This window comes from Oxyura jamaicensis, chromosome Z (genome assembly GCF_011077185.1).
Source record: "Oxyura jamaicensis isolate SHBP4307 breed ruddy duck chromosome Z, BPBGC_Ojam_1.0, whole genome shotgun sequence".
Classification (NCBI taxonomy): Eukaryota; Metazoa; Chordata; class Aves; order Anseriformes; family Anatidae; genus Oxyura; species Oxyura jamaicensis.
In genome coordinates this window covers 2196777-2223013 of record NC_048926.1, presented here as the reverse complement: position 1 = coordinate 2223013, position 26237 = coordinate 2196777, and the positions used below count along the sequence as shown (strand labels likewise).

The window sequence follows — 26237 nt, the reverse complement described above, 5'->3', positions numbered from 1 at the left end:
AGGGGAAAAAAAAAAGGTTATGTTAACAATTAAGAGTTTCTGCAACTGAACTGAGAGTTCTTTACAAAATAGTTACGCCGTGTCAAGCAGTAAAATACGAAGCACATCTTGCAGCTGCAGAAGCACAGCAGCTATTAAAGCAGACAATTAATATTCGCCAGTGAATTGTCCACCAGTGAGATGTCGTCACTCCGTCGCTTGTTTCTGCTCTTCTACCTTTCTGGTTTCGATGTTGCCATGCTTGGTTTGATGCTACTGAAAACGGGCATCAAACCGCAGAAGAAATTGCTTTGTTTTTTAAAAAAAAAGTTATCTTGGGAAGTAATATCTTTTTAAAAAGCATAAATTCAGAATCGCCACCCTGGTGTTCAGCCTCATGCCATGGACCACTTTCTGTCAGCCAATTTTGTTACATATTACTGCAAGAATCACTGTGGATATACCAAATTTTTCATAACGACACTAAATTGCCCCTTGGTATGCCTCAAGGAAAAACATCAGCTTGAAAGAGCAACAAAACACCAACAAAGAACCTGCCAACAACCACTGAAAGTAAGCACCAGCTGTGTCAAACACCTGGAAATATTTATATACTTGTATCTCTACAAACCTACCAGTACAAAGTAACTGATTCTCAAAGATGAAACACTTCTCCGGATCTCCTATGCCACTCGGCTTAAGAAACGAAGTCAACTACGGTTAAATTTCCCAAAGTCACATTTCACAACACACTTCTGAAACCATGAAACGTGGATGCAACGATGGATTTCATCAGAAAATTAGTACACGGGGCCCAGGAGATGAATGAACTTGGAATATTCAACCAAAGACTCAATAAAAGCAGCTAGCAGAGAGGTAAAACTGAATGTGGTAGGTAAGCAGTGAAATGTCAGAAGGAAATCATCTTTCAGAGGGGAAAAAAAAAATCTCGTGCACTTCTAAGTATCTCTTATCTTCTCCAAGGTCAAAATGACTCTGGCCTAAGCAACCTACCGTTTCAATTTCTTACCTACACCAGTTACAAACTATTCCTCTTCATTCTGTACACTATTTCCAGGCCTCCGACGGAACACTTCACTTATTTCGGTACAAGAAGGTGTTAAAAAGACTAAATCCCTCAAAAAAAATTAGTCGGGGGTGGACACTTGTTCTCCAGGAGTTCTTGGGCTGACTCCCCTCTCCCACTCACCCTCAATTCAAAGAGGCCGTGATGAAATTTAGGAGGTTTCGTTCAACTCAATGCTGTGGCCTCCACACCGGCATTCTTCTCATGTAAAAACAGTGCCAAAATTATTAACGCTGCCACAATCAGATGGGCAAAGCTGCTGTTGCTTCCTAAGCGTTAGTTTGACTTCTGATAAGCAACCCGTGCCCAGGTTCAAGGACTAGAAGAGGTAAGGATTTTTTATTTTTTGACTTCTACTTGCTCCTTCGCTCGTCATCAGGATGTATTTCTTCCCTAGGGCTGAAAAGCCGGATGAACATTGTAGCGGGTTGGTGTCCAGAATGGAGTTCTTAGGTCCTAAATAATCTTCATCCAACGAAAACCGATCCAACTCCCATTATCCAAAGGTGCTAGGGACTTCTATAATACAGCCTGAGTGATTATTGCGATTGCTTTGGGATTTAAACTGTAGATGTAGGCCTTAATCTTTTAATTACGGTTCATTTTTCCCTGATTTCCACGCTTTTAGGTTTGAAAATAAAGCATTCTTCCAAGCGTTGCTTTTTTCCCCCCTCCGAGTTATTCCAAAACACACAACCCTTGAACAAACCGCGCTGATCGCAAGCAAAAGTTGGGATCCTCTCTGAAAGCCCTCACCCGAGGAACCGGGGCTGCCCCGTGGATGTGTAACGGATGTGTAAGTGGGCGTGTATAAACGTGCACTTACAAGGAGATCGCTGCTTGGGACAAAAACACCTAAAATGCATTAAACTCATCTTCAATACGTTACGCTTGCTGGCCAACTACACGAGGATCCCGTACGGAGAGAACGACCTTGTAGAAAAGAAAGGGAAGCCTTAAAACCTATTTTCTACTCTGCAACTTGATCTTCCAAGACCTGAGGAAATAAAACGACGCTTTTTCAGAACTGAAATTCAGCTTCTGGAACACAGCGGGCTCTAGGACACGGTTATAGGAGAGATTGATTTGGGCTGGAAGAGTGAAACATCAACAGGTCTATGAGAACAATCAGCACACGCCCAACGAGCTTCTCTTAAGAGATGAGTTTCCAGCAGTAAACAAGCAAATGAAGTGAACCCTTGCTCTGCTTCGTGGTACCGCTGAGCATTGCTACCCAGGCACCCCAGCTGCAGCCCCTAAGGGACGTTGGTGTAGCGATGGGACCCGGTAGGTCGGGTCGATGGTTGAAGGTCTGGAAGGTTTTTTCCAACCTAAGTGGTTCCCATTAATGCCATTTGGGGATTTGATGCGCTCACCCTTGGACATAAAGGGATGGAAACAGGTGCCAAGATGGCCCTTTTGTATTTCAGAAGGGTGTATTGGAAATAGGAAACAAAAATTAGGAGTTATTATTAATTATGAGTTTAGGCAGCAATTATGGACCAAGTAAAATATTGAAACAGTATTTAAACAGCATGTATTCTCTTCTCTCCTGCTCAAATCACTCTCCTTTTAATAACCAATCCCACGTCAAGTTCTCTGTTTTGTTGGTACTTCCGTTTACTTAAAATCCAAGTTCATCAGCAGGTTATTTTTTTTTGTAAAGGCGGGGAAGAACGGTAAATTAGGCAGCCTACTGCTCAAAACAAAGAAGATCAGTTTTCACTGACAACGTATTTATATTTCTGGCTCCATCCTACCAGAAAGCCAGATTCTGTGACAGCTGTTCTGGCATATATTGGAAAAGAACATTAATTCCAAAAGAGAAGGAGGAAAAAAATAATAAAAAAAAATAATCGGTGGAGTTCATTTAGAGTGCTTGAATTCGTTTCAGTTGCTTGACTTGAAATTTACCCACAGACTTCAGCAAAACTACAACTAATCGAAGACAAAGCTGCTTCCCAGCAGTTATCTTTGAGGAATATGGTTTTATCTGCTTTCATTTTGAAGGCATTAAGAGGCTTTTAAGCAGCAGTGGCTACTGTTTTCCAACATCTCAGCTCAGCAAGCTGAAGTGCTCTGTATACAAACCGGAATTATAAACACACCTAGACGAACGGTGACACCTACCAGAGCCAAACGGGAGTTGACAGCCACCCCCTCTGAAAGAGGAAGAAAAATAAAGGAGGGGGCAGCTTTCCTGACAGTTTTTTCCTCGCCATCGAATAGAAAAAAAACAGAAGAATCAGCCCATTCAGTAAATTCATACTGCGGGAATGCTGACCTTAACGGACTCTTCAGAGGGAAGACGTCAAAGAATAAAAAGCTGAGCATAACATGGTATGTTTTGAAATTGGTACAATAAATTAAGGCAACATAAAAAGTTGCTCGTTTTTCTGTCTTTCCATTCAAGGATCACGCACGCTGTTCTTTAACCAGCCACTCATTAAAAACTCCAGGGAAGGAACAAAGCGGAACAGTAGATATTAAGCACGTTGATTTTCAGCAAGCTCTGCGTTCGTTAACTCCGTTTTAAGCTTTCCCATCGTAAAAGTACTGCGACAACACTGCCAAGGAGAAGGTTGCGTTCTTGTAGCGACTGAACCGGGAGGGGGAAAAAGGCAGGAAAATAAAACGACAGCGAAAGAAAAGAGCACAGAGTGCTGAAACAAGCAAAGCACAGAAAAGATGTGGAAGCAGTGCCATTAAAAGATCAGATAGGGTATGACGTAACCCTGTAAATCACCAACTCACAAGCCCAGGTCTTGAGCTTCTGAGTCTGGGGATTAAACAAATAACGAAGAAGATCCAATTCAGGACGGCAGCCCGGAAGATCTGCCTTTAGCCTGGGATCAGCGGGTACTTGGACTCCTTTGGAACAGAGAGGAAGGAAAACTGCCTAAGAGATTCCAAACATTGGCTTGCGAGTGTTGGTAGAACTAGCACCTTGCTCCTGTCGGTACGACCTACACTCAATCCTCATTAAAACAGAACAGGGCTCACTTGATACTCCACAAGCTTTCAATCTCTAAAATGAACGCTGACCTCTACTGTTCTGTTCCTGCAGGCGAGGTTCTCTGATTTAGACAACGGTTGAGGGTGCCGTGCAGCCAACGTGGTCTGACCTCGTTTGTCAAACGGTCCTCTCAGGTAGATGCAACTTCATGGGAAGTTTCAGCTTCTTTCCAATTAAGCCGGACAAAAGATGTCTCAAAAATGCATCTCGTCCAGCTGCCAGGCGAGAGCACCACCTGGTGTTCAACTAATTCAACTTTCAACCTGCTTTTGGATGAAGTTTTTATATCTATATATCCCAGCTGGGCTGTGATATAAAATATATCTTGTCACAGGTGGGCTCTAAGCAATTCTTGCCTCCTCAGAGATCTTAAGAGGAAGCAATGTTCCCTCAGAATCCTTCCCTCTCCTCAATCATTACAAAAATAGAGGTTAATAAATGCCACTCAGTTGTCTACCTTGACCATTTTCCCTCCCAGCTGTCTGATCTTACATTAGAAGCACGCTAATACGAGCGGGAGAGGTTGTCTGCCAGATTTACCAATTGCCACGAAAATAAGTGTGTTTTTTTTTGTCTTTCCGAAGCTGGAAATTTTATTTCATCCTTTATTCAACCACTAATACAGATGAAATACTCAGGAGCTCAGGGCAGGCAGAAGGCTGCGCCAGTTTTACCCCTTCTTGGATTTTCATTCACTTTGACGGGAGCTCTGCTTCAACAAAGAACTGAAAGATGACAATAACATCGGCCAGAACAGTTCTGGGACAGAGACTAAGGAACTCAACAGCTAACCTACAACTAAGCCACGGGACACGTACAATTCACTGTAAGCTCAGAGGAAACATCAGGCGTTGGATTCTTCAGGAGCTGCAGAAACACCAAAGGCTCACTCTGAAAAAGCCACCCCAAAACAAACAAACCCACCCCAACGCTACAGACTGCACTTTTCAGCCCATCAGGGGAATGAATACCAAGTACAACTGCGAGGACGAAAGCGACTCACAGGAAAAAAAGACACGCTGAAAAGAGACCCCCCAAAATCAGGAAGTGTTTCATACAGACATTTGTTCCCTTGCTACCTAAAACAGGAATTAAACTAAAGAAAAAACCCGTTTGTTTTCAGACTTGTCACTTTTATAAATGTATTACAAGGTTTAGTTCTTCAACAAGCACCACCTTACCTGTTCGTTGGAGTGGTAAAGCTAAAGGACAGCAGCTGATTCCAGAAGGGGTCATTCTCGGAGATAGGCTCTGCTCCTGACAGTTTTTTGAGGTATTCGTTTTCTGGAAGCTCGCTGATGCTGCTGCTGTTTGCTCCCATCTTGAAATCACCTTCTAAATCTTCATTTCTTAAAGAAAAAGAGAAGAAATATTTACAACCTTTGGTACAAGTAAGGAATATCCAGATCTTAAACCAGCGATCCGTGAGGCTTCGGTTCACTGCCTTGAAGAGTTTGAGAAGTAGAAAAGAGAGGCACAGAGGAAGGCATTAAAATGCAGAGATAGGCAAACGCCTGCTGCTGTCACGGAAGGGAGGTCAGGCAGCAAATTCCTGCGTACCGTCAGTGATCTATCTCCACCTTGAAGACCCCCTGCCTCCTCCACACCAAGCACAACCGTTAGCACCACTGCACGGCTAATCCCGAACCAACTGAGGAAAGGTAATCCCAGTGAAGACAACTCTCGCAGCGGTTACTTGAATAAAGAGCAGAAGGAAAACGAGGAGAGGTGAGGAGAAATGAAGAGACGCAACCAAAATCTGCAACGTCTGCAGCCAGCACGGAGGCTATTTGAAGGGCTTGTGTTAGAGGTGTAGCGTGAGCACACTCTGAAAGCTCTGAAGACGCTACCTGTAGCACCCGCAAGAAGAGAAATTGAGAAGCGGTCTTGGAAAGCAAGCGTTAAGATCCTGCCAGGGAATTCTGCAGAGAAGCACTGAAGGATTCTAAGACGTCGTGAGCTTAAAGAGATTTCCAAAACCCTGGCTGAATGTTTACCCCTAGAACAGAACAAATATTCTTAATTGAATACAAACTTGGGCACTTCAAAGAAAAAGCACGAGACTCGGTGTGTGCTACCTTGGAAATAAAGCCAATAAAAAGCTCGAGAATAAAGCAGAAGAGACAAAATCGCGTAATACGAGGATACCGGATCATCACGTACAAGTAGAACTGAGGTTCAGGCTGTACATCTCAGCCCCACCATCTATTTTATACGTGCCCAGCTCCCACCTCCTACAGAATCAGCTACGTATTTTGGCTCGGGTCCCTTCCGGGCACCTTTACGTGGCTTAACATTTCAGCTCCTATTTCTCGGAGTTCAGACAGAGCGTAGCATGTCCTCGATCCTCACCCCTTTCTCCTAAGGTGAGCCCCTCCACCCTTGTTCTTAGACTCAGGGGCAGCTCCCCAAGTCCCCCATTTAACTCACTTCCAGAGGAATAACAGCGATGGCGAGTCCCAAGCAAGTTCTTGCAAACAAAAAAAGCTGGCGCACTCTCCAGATTTTCTGCAGGGTCCCAAGAGATTAAATTCTGTTAACGTAAATCCCTTCAATCAGAGTCCCTATAAAGCAGGTTTTAACAAAATATTTATTGTCCATTTTCAGCTTCTAATACCTATTTCCCAGCTACCGTGAGCAAAGCCACAGCTCTTCAGGTAATGCAGCAAGTTGCTGGCTAGAGCGCCTTGGGGATTCCCTCGGGCCCTACAGCCTGGCTTATTTCTCCAAACAGAACGATGGTTGGTCAGGAACTGGAGCACAAATTACCATAGCTGTTGTAAAATTCACCTAATCCTCGCTTAGCTGGGATTTTCCCCAGCCCTGACTTTCGTAACAGCCCCCGCTGGCTCTTCGATCCAACCCCAACGCACCAAATAAACCCACGGTTCTTTGAAAAAGAAGTTAGCCTTCTCTTGAAAAGCAATTCATCTGTTTGCTCAAAAAATAGAGGAACTATTTATTAGCAAGTCGTTTAGCTCCGTACGGTGTTATTACCGCTACCGGCGACAACTCTGGTTCCTAAACAAGCTGGGAACGCCCCCGAAGGACTGTCACCTGGTCTGCGTCACGCTGTAGCGCATCCAACATCTGTTCGGTGGCGGAACTCGGCTCCACCACGAGAAGCAGATGCTCCAGACCGAATGCAAGCGGTGCCTTTGCCCATCGGGACCCACCCCAATCCCAAACAGCTCGGGGTACACGTAAACCTTACGCCGGCTGACCTTAGGAAGGACCTGAATGTTAATTATTAACGGTGGCTACAAGAATATCGTTTTCCTTACAGGTTTATAAAGCGCTCGTTTTAAAATATAAGAATAAGAAACGGTCATTCAGACAACTTCGGGGCAATCGAGTCTCTTGGCTGGGTCTTGAATGTAACCTCAGGAAAATAAAGTAAGAACTGATGCTGTCGCACACTGAAAAACCGAAGAAGAAATCCAGTTCCACAGAATAAACACTTGGCTTACCTTTACGATTTGCTGCTTGCTCAACGAATCCAAATGGACATGGTTTTTTTCTCAGCCAAAGTAGCCCAAAATCTCTGTAAAGACAAGAACACGAGATGTCACGCTGCGTATTCGAGCACCAAGGAAGCTGACACAGTGTCTATTTCATGTTTTCATCCGAGAACTGAGCATTTCGGGCCCCATTTCACCTGTGAGGGGTTAAAAACGTCCCACAAAATCCTACCACCGAGCTTCCCAGCAGACTTAGGAACGGTAGGAATTATTTAGCTCCAATATTGGAATTCTACTACCCCACACAACGTCTTTGGATTCTCTCTGCTCCCTCACGTTACGGTAATGCCCAGCCCTGAAGGTTGCTCCTGGGAAGTGTCTGTTGAAGGTGTTTCATCCAGGACATGAAAGAAGAACCTCAACTTTCTGCTCTCAGCAAATCACTTGTTGGTTTTTTTTCCACGCAGCGCTCTGGGACATGAAAGAAACGTTCCAAATAAAAACACGTGGCTTCAGAAACAACGTCACCCGTTTCTCCACCTCATAATCAAAAATGCTCGCATTAATTGTCTTCATTCTGCTGCTAACAGCACCAGCAGCATCCATCAATTCTCCAGGCAGGCGTTTCAAGAGGAAAGCCAATCGGAAACCCACCCAAAGCTTCGAAAGCGCTGAAGGAGGACTCAAAGATCTTAACTGTAGAAATTGGTGCGGATTCTGCTAAACCAGAGGACTGGAATTTCAGCAGCCAAACTGGTTTCTCTCACCCACACAGGCTTTTTCTGTCCACTTCCAGAAAACAAGCTAAGCAACAAGGCAGGAGACCTCCCAACCCAAATCACGGTTAAGTCAGCTCTGCAAAGTGTTTATAGAAGTGGCAGAAATTTGATGTATTTCCCTTAATAATGATGGTTTTGCAGTCTGCCTGGCACATTAAGTGTCAATTGTACAAATATTTCACTAAAACCAAAAGATCCTTCCCAGATCGCAGTGATTTCACCTGCCCTCATCCACCAGGCACTTACAACCAATGGCAGGGAGATTTTGAGGATCTAAATTAGGTTTTGGGGTCTATACCTGTCCCAGCACCTCGGGACAGGTGTGCTTTAGGACAGCGAGAAGAAACAACACCGTTAGGAAGTGGAATGCTCAGCTGCAAGAAAAGCAATCCACGTCTTAAATTCTTTAGGAGCAATTTATCTCAGTTGTCGACCGCTTGATTTGCTGGGAAAACGAACAGCAACTTTTCTGTTCCTCCTGTTCAGTAACTCGTTTTAGTGCCTTCCTCTACAGCAGCATGAGCCTGAACCGAGCGGCACTGATGTGACATTTTCGCCATCCTTCCTGTCTCGATCAAGGCTGAAGAATCCAGAACAGCAGCAGCAGAAGGGATGCATCTTGAGAGATTTGCTGCAGGTAAAGGAGGCCCTCATAGGGAAGGCAACAGCAGGTAGTCCCCGTGCAGGAACATTTCCTGCTCTCCAATTTCTTCCAACTGCCCAGGGCTTTAATCAACCAAGACGATCTATTATTTCTTTATGGAAAGGACACGAAGATTACAGTTGCACACATTTAACATATCCTCCTTATTTCACGCTGACACACCTGAAACTCGTCTATTGACCAACAGCTGTGTTTCCGAAAGGAAAATTCAGCACATTTTAAGCTTCAAAACATGCTTAGATATTAATTTAAAAAGAGAGATTTGTATATTTTTAATACTTATATACCTCAGAGGCTATATATTTGGCATCTGTGCTCTCCTCTAATCAGGCATCACGCTCATTTTTACAACAGCTATCTGCTTGAAGCGTCTCCCACAACTAGAAACCTACCTCCAGCACAAAAGACACGCAGGAGAGAAAGCCAGATGTGTTTTGTATGTGTACGTAATTTTATATCACCCTACACGTCATGATTTATATCCCCTCTCTAGGGTCTACTGCGAATGAAACCGTATCGCCAGGCTGTGTAATCACGAGCAGGTACAATAGGTTTTCCACCCAGGAGAACACACGCTGAGGAAATATCATCACCGCCTTTGACAGCAGCTCATCAGCCAGCAAGCAGGATCTCTGCCTCTTAATATCTTCCTCGCACAAAAGGAGGAGGCTTCTTACATTCACGAGGCTTAATAAACCCGCCAGCCCGACTGTCAGTCATCGGCACGTTAAAGCCATCCTGGGATCTTGCTGGCCACCCGATCAAATCACAAAGCCATCTAAGTTTAGCGTTCGCTTGCTATATATATATTTTTTTTCCTCCTGAGTTGATCGCAGGAGGTGCTTTAGGAGTAAAGCACCACAGCAGGATCTGGCCAGGAGCTTCCCCTGATGCAGCAGCAGGGGTGTAAAAGGGAACAGCTCGTGGAGAGCACAGGGCCTTCCTCTGCGCTCTGCCATCCGAGCGGCGACAACAGTTTTTAACTCACCCCAGCTGGAGCCAACTTTGCCGCTTTTTGCTTGGAACCGGCTAAAACTGGGGATTACGTAACACAGCGCCCTGCAACTGGGAAACGAGACCCAGCAAAGCAGGGGATTCTGTCTGCTCCCGTGCCTCCAAGAAGCGTTCACAGTAGGAAATAATAGCACTGTACCCCCAGAGACAGCTCAGACCACCAGAAGCGTAGCTCAGCACCTTACCCTCAGCGCCGGCGACGGAAGGAGGCGGATTTGGGTGCCGGGAGCCCGCTACGCCCCTCACTCAACACACCTGGGGAGATTCTGCTAGCAGGAACCCAGCACAAAGCACGCCTGGACACAGAAAAGCGGCGGCGCCGGGCGCAAAAGCCGAAAACGCGAAGGTAACAAACGCGGCTCCCCGGCCGTCCCCTCACGGTCCCCTCACGGCCCCTTAACGGTCGCCCCCCCCCCCCCCCCCCAGGCGCACGCGCGCACCCACCGCCGCCGCTCTCGGCCTTCCACGTCGCCACCGCCTCCCCCGCCGCGCATGCGCGCGGGTCGCCCATGGGGGGGGTGGGGGAGGCGGGCGCGGCGCGGGGCACGCTGGGAAATGTAGTTTTCGGCAGGGAGCCGTGGCGGCCTTTAAAGGCCGCTGGCGCCCGTTTTTACCTCACAAAACCTCCTACGGTTGCAGATTCAGGCCCTTAAGACGCTGAATAATTAGCAAGATAACGCTTTTCGAACTTTAATTTACGGTGTTTTTGAACATATTTGGAATAGCGCAGAGGTGAGCCTCACAGAATGGCGGAGGTTGGGAGGGGGCCCTGAGTTCATCCAGTCCAGCCCCAAAATTAATCTTAAATCCTCATCATCCAAGTACCTCCATGAGCCACACAGAAAGTGCCACATCACACCTAGACCTCCCCATAGCAGAAAAAAAAATAATAATAATGGCTTATTTGAATTTATTATTTTTTTTCAGGTATTTTCAAGTAAGTGGTTTGCAAGTGGATTTCCTGATCCATCATCCCCAGTATTTGAATCCACCCAGGCAGCCTTAGCACTGGGGATCCTAGAGCTAGATTTGCACAAGTGGTTTGGTGCCTGAAGATGTCTAATCTGCTATTTTCTAAAAATCTCCAGTGGAAATGAAGCTGATACCTCGCTTCAGTAAATCCTGGTAGACATCCACCTGCTGCCATAAGGTGCCTAAATCCATTTGGAAATCTTTCTTCTACCAAATAACATGAAGAACTTTTCTCAGTTAATTTGTCTTGGTATTTGTACTCTCATTTCAGAACTTCCTTCTTTTTTCTCTGCTTGCTTTACTTAAACATAACTTTCTGCAGTACTTTGCAGTTGACCTCCTGCGCCCTTGTCCAGCTTCAGGAAGTAAAAGCAGGCAGTTTGTTTCTTTCACCTCTTTTTCACGTTATTTTTTTTGCTAAACTACTCACAATGCAATAGGATTATCGACCTATTCCTGGAAAAGAATAGGAACAGATTTGCAACACAGATTCCCTGTCGAGACTTCTAGTGAATGCCTCATTCAGGCAAGTTTTATGCTGTATAACGCTCACCTGTGTTTAACTGCAGCTACTGGAAGCACTGGAACAACATTCCAGAAAGCACAAGCGGCGTGATTCTAACAAACAAGACATATTTGCATTATCTGCCTACTTTGCTTTTTGACAGGCCTTTTTGTACGTTTCAACAGAGTGCTAAGCACACAACTAGAAGCCTAGTTTCCACTCCAGTCTGATTTATCATACAGTTTATTTCCTGTATCAGTGATGTACTTGCTTGAGCACTATCTATAATAAATAACTCAACGTGATTATGTACACTTTATAAGTTGTTTTCTTTTTTTTTTGCCACAAGCATGGAGTAAACTTCTGGTGTTTTCAAACGAGATGTTTCACCTGAAATTATTTCACTAGGAAAAAAAAGACACCAGCACGAGGGAACAAGATGGAGCTCCTCAGTGCAAGACGTTAAAAGGAGCCCAAGAACAGCTCTTGCTTTTTTTTTGTCATGTTCACAGCTGCTGGAGGTGAATATATTACACAGTGTATCTGTGAGAAGTTACAGGAGTGCAGTTAGTATTATCTTTTATTGCATGAATTATACCGTGTGCTCAGAATAACAAAACCAGCTTTTAATATCACAAAGGGATACCAGTCTAGGAGAAACCTCGAGTACTGCGTTCAGTTTTGGGCCCCTCGCTACAAGAAGGACATGGAGGTGCTTGAGCGAGTCCAGAGAAGGGCTACGAAGGTGGTGAAGGGTCTGGAGAACAAGGCTTACGAGGAGCGGCTGAGGGAGCTGGGACTGTTCAGCCTGGAGAAGAGGAGGCTCAGGGGTGACCTTATTGCACTCTACGGGTACCTGAAGGGAGGCTGTAGCGAGGTGGGGGTTGGTCTGTTCTCCCACGTGCCTGGTGACAGGACGAGGGGGAATGGGCTCAAGTTGCGCCAGGGGAGGTTTAGGTTGGATATTAGGAAGACCTTCTTTACTGAACGGGTTGTTAGTCACTGGAATAGGCTGCCCAGGGAAGTGGTGGAGTCACCATCCCTGGAGGTCTTGAAAAGATGTTTAGATGTAGAGCTTAGGAATAGGGTTTAGTGGAGGACTTGTTAGCGTTAGGTCAGAGGTTGGACTCGGTGATCTGGAGGTCTCTTCCAACCTAGACTATTCTGTGAAAGCTCTGTCTGTGAAACACTAATCAAATGGGGGCTTACGTTCTAAGGATGTTGTAAAAGCTGATTTCGCAGCAATACAAAATTCACTTCCTTACAGGCTGGCTTGTTAAGGGAGAGAAAGCAGCATTAGCTGACATCTAACAAGGAATTTTCTCTGCATCAACTCATTACAGTGGTAACAGAGCAACAACGGTGTGATACCCAGCTGTGAACATTGCAGACTGATCCACGCGACTCCCCAAGGCAGCGGTAGGAAGCAATATTCCTCACCAGAGGCATCCGAGAGGCCTATCAGGCAGATACTGCGAGTAATTCTTCGGTAGAAGAAAACATGGTTCAAGAATGAACCCAGACCCCAGTGTCAGTTCAAGGACAGCACGTTGCCACTTGAGGGCACAGCCCTTTAATGCGTAATACGACTGAAAGAGCCCCAAAACATTTCCCAGCTCTTCCTGCTATCGTAATACCCTCTAGATACTACCCTCAACGTACTACCCATGAAACATTTATATGGAAAAAAAAAAAAAATGTATGCCCATAGGACTACTTCTGGGAAAGTGACAAATCCTCAATGGCAATCCCAGATTGCTGGAATGTTTTGTTTCGTTGTTTTAATTGTTAGTTTGGAATCATTTAGAGAGTCCTCGGGCTTGGCAGAGGGGACAAGGCAGGAATTATTAGTCCTACGAAGCCCAGAGGCATCATTCTGGGATGCAATTGAGCACCAGAACACATATTCCCAAGAGGAGGCACAGGTGGATTTGCTCAGTTCACTTTGTTTATCGTGAAGTTGAGTAGTTTTATGAACTCCTTCAGGCTGGGGACTGTCTACAGCTTTTCCTAAGAACAACTGCACGAAGCAACTAATTTTTAAATAAAATCCTGCTTTATTATAATTCAATTTACACAAGCATGTTAAGAGATTTTAGTCCCTTTTTTTTAAACACAGACCTGCATCGTTTGAAACCACCGCAACAGAATATAACGCAACAATTCCCTTGCATCATGCACCTGCTGATCCCTTTCCGGAAAGAAAGGCACAACGTTTAAAGGAAAAAAAAAAAAGATTTAAAGTATCAAATCAAGACTTTTTGCTAAGTCAGTTTTGCAAATAGCCTAACTCCCGTAGCTCAGCTACGGATTTCACACAGCAGCCTATATTCTTCAGGACTTGACCGTAATGTTTATGCTGCCACGATGCAATTGTTCTCTAGCAAGGTCAACAAATAGCTCAGTTTTGAAGTGGAAGAATGAAGTATTGCACTCGCAGGCAGTGAAACTAAGAAGCAACACGTTTATCTTCCAAAGCTAGCTTGATCCATAAACTTGTTAACCTAATCTCTACTCATGCCCAATAGGTTATAGATGCAAAGTGGTTCCAAGGGAGGGAAATCAAGAATAATTTCACGCAGTCTTCCAACATTTTAAATAAGAAATCCGCTAGCTGCCACGTTAGTGGCAAAAGAGACCTTCTCCTGCACGTGATAAGGGGTTTTATTCAGCTGAAATGTGCAAAGATGTGTCTCAAAGTGAGAGAAATATCAATCACCAGTTCGTGTTGGATACCAGGGAATGAAATCCTTATGAATGAATTCCTTTAATCTGTTTTCTTGTCGGAAAGTTCCGTGGATCTCCTTGCAGCAATCCCATTGGCAACCCCGTTGCTTTCAAACTGCAAAGAAAAGAGAGCACTGTTAAAATGAGACGTCAAAAAAGACCAGAAGAGTGACATTTGATGATGAAAATGACTCTCAAAAGCACGGCCAGTGAAGACTTATGAAGAGATCTGCCCCAAAAACCAAAGTTAGTAAATGCACAACTTCAACACGCTGAACGTTCTCCCCCGTTATGAGTAGCAGGGCTAGCAGAACACACAAGAGCTTCTCTAAAAACCCCCAACTACCCGCTCTTTTGCGCTGCCCACCCCACACTACTATCAGGTGCTCTGCCTGGAGCTTCCCTCCTTAGCTTAAAACGCGTTAATCTTACTTGGTAAATTCCAGACTCATCCCCCTTATCTCTTTCGCTGGCTGAAGGTGCCCGGGGATTTCTAGCACCGCCCCCTTGCCCTTGCTTTGTGGCTGTCGTTTCCTGCACGGCTTTCTTGGGCCACACGCGCTTAATGAAAGGTGCGATGACGGGATAGATGTAGGGCTCCAGGAATTTCTTGTAGACCCAGAGAAGAACCGGAATGACGATACAGGGAATGCACACCATGGCTTCCTCTTCTTCCGGGACAAAGCTGCCAGGAAAAAAAACACCTCAGATTTAGAGAAACGACTTCAGATTACGGGTTCTGTACGCAACGAGCTGAGAAAAAGTCTCAAGAAAGGATTTGAGTTAATTTTAGTTAATGTTTAAACAGAAATTCCAGTTAACGTTTCAACAGAAAAGGTTTTTTACTGATAGATTTGTAAAGTTTCAAAAATGCTGCCGTTGTTCTGTGAGAACAGCTGTACGCTCCAACGAGTCCTCAGGAACAGTAAGGCCAAGATTCCCGGCACCTTAACAAAAAAGAACGACGTTTGCTATTGATTCATCACCCCCCACAGCTGGAAGTTTGAAAGGCACGTTCAAAGAGTTTTTGCTTAAACCAAACTAAAAAATGTAAGCAGTGATTTGAAGATACTAGCCCAGTTCTCCCCCCCAGGTCCTCCCAAATCTCCCAGCTATCCACTAATAACTAGCCAAACTATCGGAAAATCAACCCTCGCCTTTCTTTCAAAACCTGGAAGTGATTTTCAAAAACAGCACCTTGAGATTTGTGACGGAAAAAGCAGAAAACCAAAGCACAGGGAGGGAAAGGTAGCAGTTAAGTAGGACTAGAAGCGTCCCCCTTCAGCAGTGATGAGCTGTTGGATGTGCTAAACCCTGCTGCAAGCCGCTGCTTTGCCCTTCACAGTCCTCCTTTCTAGGCTGCCCACGTCTAAGCTCTTACATTAAGACACAAAATAAAAGGGAACAACTCTGTGGAGAGGGAAGGGGCAGATCCTCATCTGGGATCCTTGCTTTGCTCTTCCCAAACTGCCCTAGACAAGGGGAGCCCCACGCCCTGGGAGCATCGATTCCAGGTGATGGCTTCCAAGTGGAGTTTTTGCCACTCCAAAGGTAGTTTTGCAGGAGCAGAGCCTCCGAAGCCAGAAAGCAATCTTGAGAAAATAAGAACGAGGTAATCCATTAAAGCACTTGGAAAAAGATTTATGCACTCCCTCTTCTAGAACTTCCCAGGTATTAGGTCTGCTGTGTGATGCTGCGGATTCCTTCACTAGCTAAAGGACGCGTGGGGAGGAATCAACAGGGGCTGCCCCACCGAGACACGACCGAGGCTGTGCAGCCACTGGGTACCAAGAGTCCAGGCTGAAAATTAAGTCCCATTTCTGCCAGATGCAGAAATTCTGGTGTTTTAGCTCCAGCGGCTAACGTATTGAAATGTTCCCCTCCCCACAACCTTCTCTGTGATGCTGCCGTGTGGTTGGCAGGGTTTATTTTTAGAAAAAAAAAAAAAAAAACAGGGCAATGGCAAGCGGTGAAATGTTAACAGCAGGCTTTGCTCCTTTGCGCTGAAGGCTTCTGTTTCTCCCTGAACCACCCCACATACGAGACAGCGCAGAGAACGAGGGTGACACCGCCAACGTAACCGCGTTCTTTTTGTTCCCCACGTTTCATTTGGGCGAGGGTCACCCGTTTTCACGTTAACACAAGAGAGGCCAGGCGGGCAACCGGCCTCATTTACCCCCTTCAGGCCCAGCCCGGTTACCTCACGCAGCCCATCCCCGCGGCGTTACCCGGCGCTAGGCCAGCCCCGGTCCGCCCTTACACGGCCGAGCTCCGGCTCCCGGTGCCTTTCACTCCCCTCTCCCTCTCCCCAAGCCCCGGGGGCAGGCGGCGGGGCGGAGGCTCCCCCAAAACCAGCCCCGACCCCCCCCCCCCCCCCTCACCTGAGACCGCGGCTCCCCCACGTCCTCCCCGCGCCGCGCCGCCCTCCCTACTGCCGCCGCACCGGAAGCGGCCCCCGCACTTCCGGCGGGCGCGCCCCGCCCACCCCGCCCAATAGGAAGCGCCGCGCGGGTCACGTGCCCCACCAGCCCCCCCGCCCCGGAGCGGCGTCACAGGGGCGTGGCGTCACAGCGCGTGACGTCACCGCGCGTGACGTCATAGGCGCAGAGAGGGGCACGGAGTGGAGTTCCAACAGAGCTTTATTGGGGGCCGGGGGCGGGAGGGCTACTCCCGGGCCATCAGCTTCTGCTTCTTCAGCTTCTTCTGCGAGATCTGCAACGGCAACGGGCACACGGTCACCGCCTGCGCCTCCCCCCAACCCCCGGCGTTAATTTAATTTAACAATTAACGTCATCGGCGGGGGTCCCTTCCTCAGCATCACACCCCTCCAGGGAAACGTCCCCCCCTGAAGGCGAACCCGGCTCCCACCCCTCACTTCTGGTACGTCCCGAGTCTCAATAGCGAGGTTGCTCAGAATTCGTGTGGGTTTTTTTTTCACGGCTATTCCAAAGGTGTCCTAAGCTAAGTCATCACAGCAACCCTTCGGTCCCCAAAACCACCGAACTGAGGTTCCTCAACGCCGAAAACTCTCAAAGAGCTCCTTACCTTTTTCTTCTGAGCCACTTCTTCTTCCGGCTTGGGGACGATCTGCTCCTTCTCGGTGAGGATCATCTCGATGTGGCAGGGGGAGCTCATGTAGGGGTTGATCCTCCCGTGAGCTCTGTAGGTGCGCCGGCGCATTTTGGGAGCCTTGTTCACCTGGATGTGCTCGATCACCAGAGAATCCACGTCAAGGCCCTGCGGGTGGGGAAGAAAAACCGAGATACCCTGATGGAATCTGCTCCGCAAGTAACTCGTGCGGCAAAACCGCGACGCCGCAAGGCGGAGAAGCACAAGGCCCCTACGCGGCACGGCCAAGTTGTTAGCGGGCTGATGGCTCAGAAAGCAACGGTTATTTCACGGTCATTCCAAAGGTGTCCTAAGATAGTCATCACCGCCATCAGAATCGCCAAATAAATTATTGAGTACGCTGCAAGGGTAATTAATTGAGCAGGAGCCGACAGACGGGGGGGTTTGGGGGGGATTTCAGGGGCTTCCTCCCCCATCACGCACACTCCCAATAGTTGATAACCGTCCACGAGCCAGCCCCTTGTGAAAAACTAACTCATTTTTACTCAAAAAAATGCACACAGCGTAATTCCAACAGCAAAGCAAACCCTCTAGGTCCTGGTTTCATCTACAAAGCACGCCTCTTGCGCTTCTGAGCACCGAGTTCAGGTGCACAAACGCACGCAGCCACGCCAACAAGGCGCGGTTAGTAACATCCCCTCAGCCCACCTTGAGCTCAGCATTGCTCTCCGCGTTTTTGAGCATGTGCAGCAAGAACTCGGCGCTTTTCTTGGGCCAGCGCCCCTGTGTCCAGCCCCACTGCTTGGCCTGTAAGAAAAAAGAGAAGCGTTTTAGTCTCGGTACGCCGTAATCTGCCCTTTTAGCTTGCTGCCAGGTGGCCTTTTACTTCGATTGCTCAGAATATACGTTTCTTTTCACGTTGAATCCAAAGGTGTCCTAAGAAAGTCATCACAGCAATCAAAGCGAACGATTCTACGCCTCGCGCAACAGCGAACCCACATTCGGAAATAGCACGAGCGTCGCTTTTCGTTCTTCCTCGAAGGGCGCGCGCCCAAAGCCCTTCCCACGTCCTCATCCCAGCCCTCACCTGGGCACATCTGCCAACTCCTCCGTTGTAGCGACGGAAGGGAACGCACTGCTTCTTCAGGGTCACGTCCTTCAGGTACTTGGTGGCCTTGCGGATGTGCATGCCCTTGATGGCCTGGGCAGTCTCACGAGTGTTCTAGCAAGAAAAAAAACGCGGTGAAAGCTCCTCTCAGCACTTCTTTCCACGTTGCAACGGGAGTACAAGCACCGGATTTTCACCTTTCTTTTCCTTTCTCCAAGGAAAGAGGCAATCGTATGCTTTTTTACTCCAAGCTCGGTTCAAAAGAAGCCACCAAATAATAATAACTAGCAATTTTTTCTCTTGCTACCTACAATTTGTCGTTATGACTCCCCCATTACTGAGTTCACAGCTCTGTCACACCTTTATCGTTGTTTTTTTTTTTTTAACCCAGCAAATTTAAAACTGAGGATTTACACTTAGCACAGCTCCCTCTTTGGCCGCTAACCCAAAAAGCGGAGGCCCGAATGAGCAATTCCTGCTAAGGCATCCAATCTGACACCTCCCAGCAATGAATGTGAACACAAGCTACACAAACAAGCTACAAAACGTCTACGTAAGGGGATTAAAAAGAGAGAGAGTGGAAAGCATCGGAAGAAAAATCAAGGATAAGTGCTTAATAAAGCTACCCGTTGGTTTTTGCACAATAAACACACCAAAATAAAAGCTCTTTTCACCTGCACTGTGTAACACTCGTCGGAAAAGCATATTCTCAGCTTCGTTTTCGTGATTAACCCCATTTTTTTTTTAGATTCGCTGCTGGGTTTGCCAGAGCAACGCACGAACCCTATCACCATGCATGCCCAACGCTTGCTGCCGTACTTCTCGAGCGCCCAAAGGACAGGATGAGCAGGGAGATCCTGCCCAGCAGCCAACAAGGCTGTGGGACACGTGAAACAAATCGCTTTCTAGTCTAGATTCTCCTGCTATCTTCCCCCCAGCTGCCCGTTTCCTCTTCTATTAGGCGGCAACCGAAGAACAGACCATCTTATTTTTGTTCCTGCGGATAAAAGTCATTACAAGCAACCTAAGCACATGCGGGCCGTAACCTACACCACCGCGCTTCAGTGACTACTTAATACCCCAGGAAAATAAAGGTCATCTCCACCCAAAAAGCAACTTGCGTTTCCCACCAGGCACAGGCCGCGTACCTTGAAGTGCACTCGCAGGTTGGAGCCCCGGGACTTGCACGCTGCGGAGAGAAGAGACCGAGTTCTGAGGTGAAAAAGCGAAGGGCTTCGGGGAGTAATATGGAATTCGAGGGAGAAAACCACTCACATTTCGTGGGGTTCTCCGGATCCAGCGAGTAGCGCACCATTTTGGGAGCTCAGCTGCGAAGAAAACAGTCAGAAAAATCATCTTAAGCTTCTACCACAGACAAGCAGGAAACAAAACGCTTTCCTCCCTACCTACAACTAGCTGACAAAGCCCCTCAGAGATCGATTTTCCGCAATTAAACCCAAACGTATCCTAAATAAGCGTGTGTCCCCCCCCCCCCCCTCCGCCCGCAGCCTCAGGGCCCGCTCCCCCCTCACAGCCCCGGCACCTCCGCGCTCCGCCATCTGCGGCGCCAGCGCCGCGAACACCGATGGCAGCCGGCGGGCCGAGCCGCCCCCGCGGCCCCTCATGGCCTCCCCGAGCTGCCCGAGGCCGGGCCGGGGCCGGATGGCGGCGGATGGAAGCGGATGGCGGCGGATGACGAGCCCACGGCGTCCTCACCTCAGGGCGGCGGCGGGGGAAGAGGAAGGGCGGCGCCTGGCGGGAGGCGGGGAGGGCCGCGGGCCCGCTCTCGCGAGACAGCGTGCGGGGTCTGTCAGGGCTGTCGTGAGGTCGGCATGTCGCGACAGGGCTGTACGCCACCCGCAAGGCAGACCCTGCGGCCGAGAGCGGTGTCCAAACGCTGCTTGAGCTCCCCGGGGAGCCTGTCCCAGTGCCCGAGCGCCTCTGGGTGCTGAACCTTGCCCTGCCGCCCAGCCCGACCTTCCCCCGTTCCGGCTGTGAGGATTAAAGTTGTTTTGCGGTGGAAAATCCTGACATTTGTGCATATTCGAAAGTGATCGTGCAGGCAGAACAGTGGGGAGGATGTTAAGCAGTTAAAGGGGCAGTGGAAGGTCCCGCTGTCCCAAAATTGCCAGGTAAAATTGTACCGGTTTGGGCCCCTCAGTACAAGGTGGACATCGAGCCCCTGGGACATGTCCAGAGGAGGGCTGCGAAGCTGGTGAAGGGTCTGGAGCACAAATCCTGTGAGGAACGGCTGAGAGACCTGGGGTTGCTTGGTCTGGGGAAGAGGAAGCCTTATTGCTCTTCCCAAAGACCTCAGAGAGCTTATGGCTCTCTACAACTACCTGAAAGGAGGCTGCGGGGAGCTGGGGTCGGCCTCTTCTCACAGATAACTAGCGATAGGACCAGAGGGAACAGCCTCAAGTTGTGCCAGGGGAGGTTCAGGTTGGAAATGAGGAGTCATTTCTGTCAGAAAAAGTGGTCAGGGATTGGGACGGGGTGCCCAGGGAGGTGGTGGCGTCACCGTCCCTGGGGGTGTTCAAGGAAAGGTTGGATGTGCTTGGGGACGTGGTTTAGTGGGTGACATTGGTGATGTTGACGTGATGGTTGGACAGATGATCTTAGGGGTCTCTTCCAACCCTAATGATTGTAGGATTCTACATCCAGGGTTGCCCCATGTCAGGAACTGTGCAGGTCCTTTACCTGTCGTGGGGGCAGGTGGCACCGAAGGGCCATTCACAGCCCCATGGCTTAGATTTGTGACTGCAGGAATTACAAAATTGCCCTGGCAGGTTCCCTGCTATGCAGGGAAGACACCTGTACTATTCAGGAAAGCAAAGCCTGGTCATCTGAGCAAAGAAAGACACGGCTAAACCAATTTTTCTAACTCTCAGGCTAAGGCCAGGGTTGGTAGATCAATTTTAGGGGGCTGAAGCAAGTCCAAGTGCTGCAGCTAGATGGCAGGCTAGGACGAGAATAGAGAGCAAGGACACAGCATAAAAGAAAATAAATAATGTCCAGGTACCTCCCTGCTGTGAGAGAGGTCCGGGTTCAACTTTGTTCAGATTAAGCAGGCAGAGCAAGAACTTCAGCAAGAACACGAATGCTCAGACCACGGGGATATTTTCAGATCCCTTCTTTAGCGCTAATAAACTCCAAAGCTTCGGGGCTAGGATTTCACCCAGGTGAGACGCGGAAAATATTTGAACTACCGCAAAGATTTACAGGGATGGAGAGGGTAGAGCTGTAATTTTAACAGCATGTCAGCACGCACAACCACGTCAGCGTAGTGGCAGTGTGAAGGAGGATGAGCATTGTCAAAATACGGGCGCAACAGCCTTTCTAAGCCAAGTGTTGCTAGAGAAAAAGAGGCTCGTGACTTTGAGGAACAATAAAAATGGAAGAAGACATCTCGGAGAGGAGTTTCGACACTTCCTCCGTGTCTCCGTTTCCTTTTCTGTGGAAGAAAAATGGTAGCATTTCCAGGAGCATTAAGGGTCCAGATGTAATAAGTAAAACCAAGCAAAAAACTGAGGTCCTCAAGCACTTGCAAGGCCTTCCCCACCACACTGCGGGAATCTCCCCCTCACAGCCAGCACGAGTGCAACTCTCCTCCGTCATTACTTCGAACTGCTGGGAAAGGAAACCAGCGTTTCCACGGGATCTTTTGGATCCTAAGCAGAAAAATTTGGCACGCAAGTCCAAAATCATGTTCCTTGAAACTCCTGCACGGGGGGCAGCCGTCTCCTGATCCTCCTGGAATCCAAACTCTGTAGGATTTAGCCTTACACTCCCCTGGTGCCGTCCCTCTTAGCTCTCCTGCCCAGACCACCCAGCCCTGGCGACTCAGCCTATGCCCAGCTTCGCTCAGCAGACGTTGAAATAAAGATCCAGCTCTTCATCTCCTTCACCTTTGGAAGCTCCTGGTGGCTACATCCTCCTAGGAAGGGCTCATCGAAAGGACAGCCGGGGTTTCTACCTTCTCCTGAGGTGCACCTGCAGAAAGCAGCGGCATGGTGGCCACGGCGTGCTCCCGGGGTGCGAGACCCACTTTCGGTTTCCTTCCCTTGAGAGGATTCAAAGCCACATCCTAACCACAAGGGGCAAAGGCGTTCCTACCCTTCCCGCTGCAGGTTTTCTGCTGAGCAGCACGCAGCCTGCGTGGGGGCAGTAATTCCTAAACTACCGAATTCAGCCCAGGAGGGGCTGCGCTAAAATCCCTTTGACGGATAGCCCCAGTGGGGCTCGTTGGCCGAGCTTAACTCGTCGTTCACAAAACCCACCTACAAATGGGTTCCTTGCCCTAACGGTGAAGCAGAAAAACCTGCAGACAAAAAGCACCCAGTATCTAGTTTAAACCCAAACCAGCTTGAACGCCGGAGCTGGGAACGCTGAAGGCTTCCCCCAGCTGCCTGCAGTGTCTCCCTGAGCTCCTGAGATTTTAAAGAAGAGATGCTTGATGCTTCCAGAGGGGGGCTAAAAGTTCCGTGCTTTCAAATCAAGTTCCCCGTGAGTCCTCCTGAAGAACACAAGAGGTGAGCTACGCGGTCCGTTTCTGCTGTGTAGATCCTGTCCCCAGTCCAGGGTGAGGAAACAGTCCCTGGAGCGCGGTGGCACGGCGGCTGAGCGTCTGTCCCGGCCGTCACTGCTGCTGACGCAGCGGCACAGCGCCTTCCCTGCGCTGCTGGGGACCAGCCAGGAGCACGGGCAAGGCAAAAAGGAAACATCGACAGGGGGGAGAGCGTGACGCTCAACAATCGGTGGCGTATCGTCCAAGAGCGACGGGTTCATCCACCCCCTGCGCACCCGCAGAGGAGGAAATCGCCGGTAAAACAAACCTCCTGTGGGATTGAATAACCTTGTCGCCCAAGTCGGTGTTTATTCGGTGCCTTCGCCGCCAGCAGAGCATTTACGCAGGTTGTGCGGGCCCGTGACTGCTTGTCCCTGGCTTTCGGTGCCAGAAATGGATCCCCAGGGCAATCGCCTCGACGAGAAAGGCGGTAAATAAAGACCTCGTGGAAGTGCTCGATCAGAGACACCCTTCGGGATCAATTGAAACCCGCTCCTGTGTTTGCTCCAGCCTGTCTGGCTCAGCACCAAGAAATACCGCTCTGAATGTTTTATATTTACATCGCTGCCCGTCTGTCCTTGGGCTGGCGTGAATCGCCTGCACATCCCAGGCAGGAACACAAACCCAACGCACTAAGAAACGCCCCGAGCTCTTCTTAATTAAGTACAGAGCCACCGGCTCTTCCTAGTAAGATCCACACGCTCAGCAAACACAAGAAAAGTTAGTTAATTAGGGTTAAACGGCCGGAGGGTGAAACGAGCCCTGCGGGGCGACGTCTCCTTTCCCGTGCTCCTATCGCACACGCTGGGAACGTGGAAAAAAACGTCCTTAATTTTTCACTGAGACGCCGAGGGGTGAGCCTAGGATCAGGGCAGGGCCACACAAGCTTTACCCAACGAAGTTAGGAGTTATTTTTACTAACTCCTTTCTTGGGGGGGAAGCTGAGCGGCCCGGTCCCAGTTTCCTCGTTTCGGCGCCCACCTGGATTTAGAGGATCGGGTTCGAAAGCCCGCGCGCCGCTGGGGTAAACCTAAAGTGGATTTGCGAGTGCTCAGAACCAAGCTCCGGGTGGCTGGTTTGGGATATAGGCTAGGAGTTTTGTGATTATGCTGCTCGCGAGATCTTACGGTCTGCTTTCGATCTGAGGGTCTTGCAGCCTCCTTCCAACCTGTGCTCCCGCTGCGGCTGGAGGCGCCGTAACATCAGGACAGCCTGGGGACCGATGCAAGGCACGGAGGAGAGAGAAAAAGAGGCAGAAGGCATCAGAGGAATCCCGTCACGTCGCTCGAGCACATCGAGGAGAAAAAGAACAAGCGACTGAGAAGAGTTTGGCCTCGATGAAGGGGCCGTGGGGAGAGGTTTGGGATCAAAGCCTTCTGGAAACCTCCCCGCGGTGGGGATGCCCGGAGGCAGGTACGAACCGTCCCGTCCCCGCCCGGGCGACAACGCCAACAGGAATTAGGATTTAGCAGGAATGCGGGGGATTTACCCTCCCGGGCCCACCGTATCGGCCGTGGCAACGAGAGCACGCGCTCGCTAAGAACCCAGGCCCAGACGCCAGCGGATTTAACGGGGGGCGGGAGGCCCCAAGCGCAGCTTTGGGGGCTGCTGCCAGGGTCGGCTGTAAATATTCCCTCACAATCCAAGGCATTCAGCTCAGGATTACGTGCCGGGGGCTCGGTGGTCAAGTAAATTCGCAACGAAACGGGAACGGCGAAGAGGCAGGACACTTCGGCCAGCTCGCTTCTTTTTTCCTCCGGTCGTTTTTTTACCGCCACGGGGACGGGGGGACGCGGAGGAGGTGGCGTAAGGATGGATGCCAGGGGGCTGCCTCGGCCAAAGAGAGCTCCCTGGGGACAGCGGCAGCGGGTAACGCCGCTGAAGCATGTGAGCTGGTTTCATAACCCGGTAGGGATTAGCTCCTTCCGTAAGCGAGCGGAGCTGCCGAGCTACGAAGCGTTGGTCCTTTCCTAGGGCGCTCGTCGAGGGGCTGCTTTTGAAAGGCTTTGGGAGCGGAGGAGAGGCTCTTCTCCGGCATCTCAGGAAGGAATTAGGGAGAAGGAGCCAAGGGGGAAGCTCACACCAATCCCATTCCCTTCTAGGGTGGTTCATAACTGAAAAGAAAAGCTGGTTTAGAACTCAAAAAGAGAACGAGGGCGATTCCTCTCTTCCTTCCTCCTCCTCTTCTGCGACCCCTGCTCCTTCTTTCACCGTAGGAAAGGGACGGAAACAGAGAAGCAGCAGGCAGGAAGGACACGGGGTGGGTAGGACGCCGTTGGGTTTCTGAAAGTGGAATTAAAAACTTGCAGATGAGCGATAATCTCCCCCTGAGACCGAGGAGCTGACCTGAAGCAACCAGCTCGAGGTTGAGCAAATGAGCGCTCCTTCCCACGAGCAGCTTTTTGGGGATCTCCGGAGCCACCAAGCCCAGAACTGCTCCACCTCGCAGATCTTTAACGCCTAAAGAGGTCTCAAGGGAGCTTTTTTGCCCCGGTGTAGCTTTCATTACCTCTTACCGTACCCCGAAATTCCATCGGAGAGCCAGGAAATCCTCCCCGGGGAGAGATGAATCGAAAGGAGGAGTTTTTCCTGAAAATTGCCGGGTTTAACGGGGTGTTGCTTTCCAACCCCAGCTGTGAGAGGGGCTCCAGCCCCAGGACGCGATGCCCAAACCCACCTCCCTGGGGGGAAATCCCCACGGCCTCGATTCGTCGTCCTCCGGTGTCAGAAGCCAAAGGATTCCCGCTGCAATGCCGAGAGGAGAGGATGAGCCCCGACCTGGTGCAGGAGCGATGGGGAAACCCTGCTGGGCCACGGGAGGGCTGATGAAGGGGATAAAAAGGAGGGGGAAGAGAGAAAAAGGGGGAAAAGGAGGAAAAAATAGGGAAAGGAGGGAGAAAGGGAGGAAAAATGGGGGAAAGGAGGGAGAAAGGGGGGGGAAATGGGGGGGAAAGGGGAGGTAAAAGGGGTAAAAAGGGAGGTAAAGGAATTAAAAAGGGGGGAAAAGGGGGGAGGAGGAGGGAAAAAGGAGGGAAAGGAGGAAAAAAGTTGGGAGAGGGAAAAGGAGGAAAAAGGGGGCAGAAGGAGAAAAAGGGAAATAGGAGGAAAAGGGGAAAGTGAGGGAAAAAGGGAGAAAAGGTGAAAAAAGGAGGAAGGGATAAAAGGAGAAAAAAGGAAGAAAAAGGGGGGAAAAGGAGGAAAAGGAGGAAAAAAGGGGGAGGGGGAAAAAAGGGAAAGGAGGAAAAAAGGGGGGAAAGGAGGAAAAAGGGGGGAAAGGAGGAAAAAGGGG

At 49.2% G+C, this 26237-nt stretch overlaps 3 protein-coding genes, 1 long non-coding RNA gene and 3 other non-coding genes across 11 annotated transcripts in view; 1 reads left to right on the top strand and 6 right to left on the bottom strand.

Annotated features, from left to right (window-relative positions):
- Positions 1-10547, bottom strand: part of DYM (dymeclin) — a 176066-nt gene extending 165519 nt beyond the window's left edge. For 2 of the 4 annotated variants that reach the window (XM_035309184.1, XM_035309188.1), the window contains exons 1-3: positions 10186-10323; positions 7553-7626; positions 5264-5431 (exon numbers count right to left, since the gene is read on the bottom strand). In XM_035309184.1, the coding sequence (XP_035165075.1) occupies positions 5264-5403 (140 nt within the window). In that variant the 5' untranslated portion in view covers positions 5404-5431; positions 7553-7626; positions 10186-10323. Of the gene's footprint in view, positions 1-5263; positions 5432-7552; positions 7627-10185; positions 10324-10440 lie in introns of those variants that run through there. The other 2 variants (XM_035309185.1, XM_035309186.1) reach the window with 2 other exon arrangements.
- A 2964-nt stretch (positions 10548-13511) lies between these two features.
- CZH18orf32 (chromosome Z C18orf32 homolog) lies at positions 13512-16722 on the bottom strand. 2 transcript variants are annotated; one of them, XM_035309191.1, is made up of 3 exons: positions 16615-16722; positions 14637-14889; positions 13512-14319 (listed from the first exon to the last, which is right to left on the bottom strand). In XM_035309191.1, exons 2-3 carry the CDS (start codon positions 14862-14864, stop codon positions 14245-14247), a joined length of 303 nt encoding a protein of 100 aa, XP_035165082.1. In that variant the 5' UTR covers positions 14865-14889; positions 16615-16722; the 3' UTR covers positions 13512-14244. The 2 variants fall into 2 exon arrangements, with proteins under 2 accessions (XP_035165082.1, XP_035165081.1); XM_035309190.1 differs by having other exon boundaries at positions 16586-16679.
- LOC118155748 lies at positions 15152-15791 on the top strand. The gene is made up of 2 exons (XR_004745995.1): positions 15152-15283; positions 15636-15791. It is a non-coding gene; the product is annotated as an uncharacterized LOC118155748 (long non-coding RNA).
- Positions 16723-16825: 103 nt separating the features above from the next.
- On the bottom strand, positions 16826-20147 carry RPL17 (ribosomal protein L17). The gene is made up of 7 exons (XM_035309189.1): positions 20098-20147; positions 19657-19709; positions 19530-19570; positions 18361-18495; positions 17982-18080; positions 17250-17441; positions 16826-16916 (listed from the first exon to the last, which is right to left on the bottom strand). Exons 2-7 carry the CDS (start codon positions 19694-19696, stop codon positions 16869-16871), a joined length of 555 nt encoding a protein of 184 aa, XP_035165080.1. The 5' UTR covers positions 19697-19709; positions 20098-20147; the 3' UTR covers positions 16826-16868.
- Positions 17110-17182, bottom strand: LOC118156783. The gene has a single exon (XR_004746436.1). It is a non-coding gene; the product is annotated as a small nucleolar RNA SNORD58 (small nucleolar RNA).
- On the bottom strand, positions 17577-17643 carry LOC118156796. The gene has a single exon (XR_004746449.1). It is a non-coding gene; the product is annotated as a small nucleolar RNA SNORD58 (small nucleolar RNA).
- On the bottom strand, positions 18164-18230 carry LOC118156795. Its single transcript, XR_004746448.1, has one exon. It is a non-coding gene; the product is annotated as a small nucleolar RNA SNORD58 (small nucleolar RNA).
- Positions 20148-26237: the final 6090 nt, after the last annotated feature.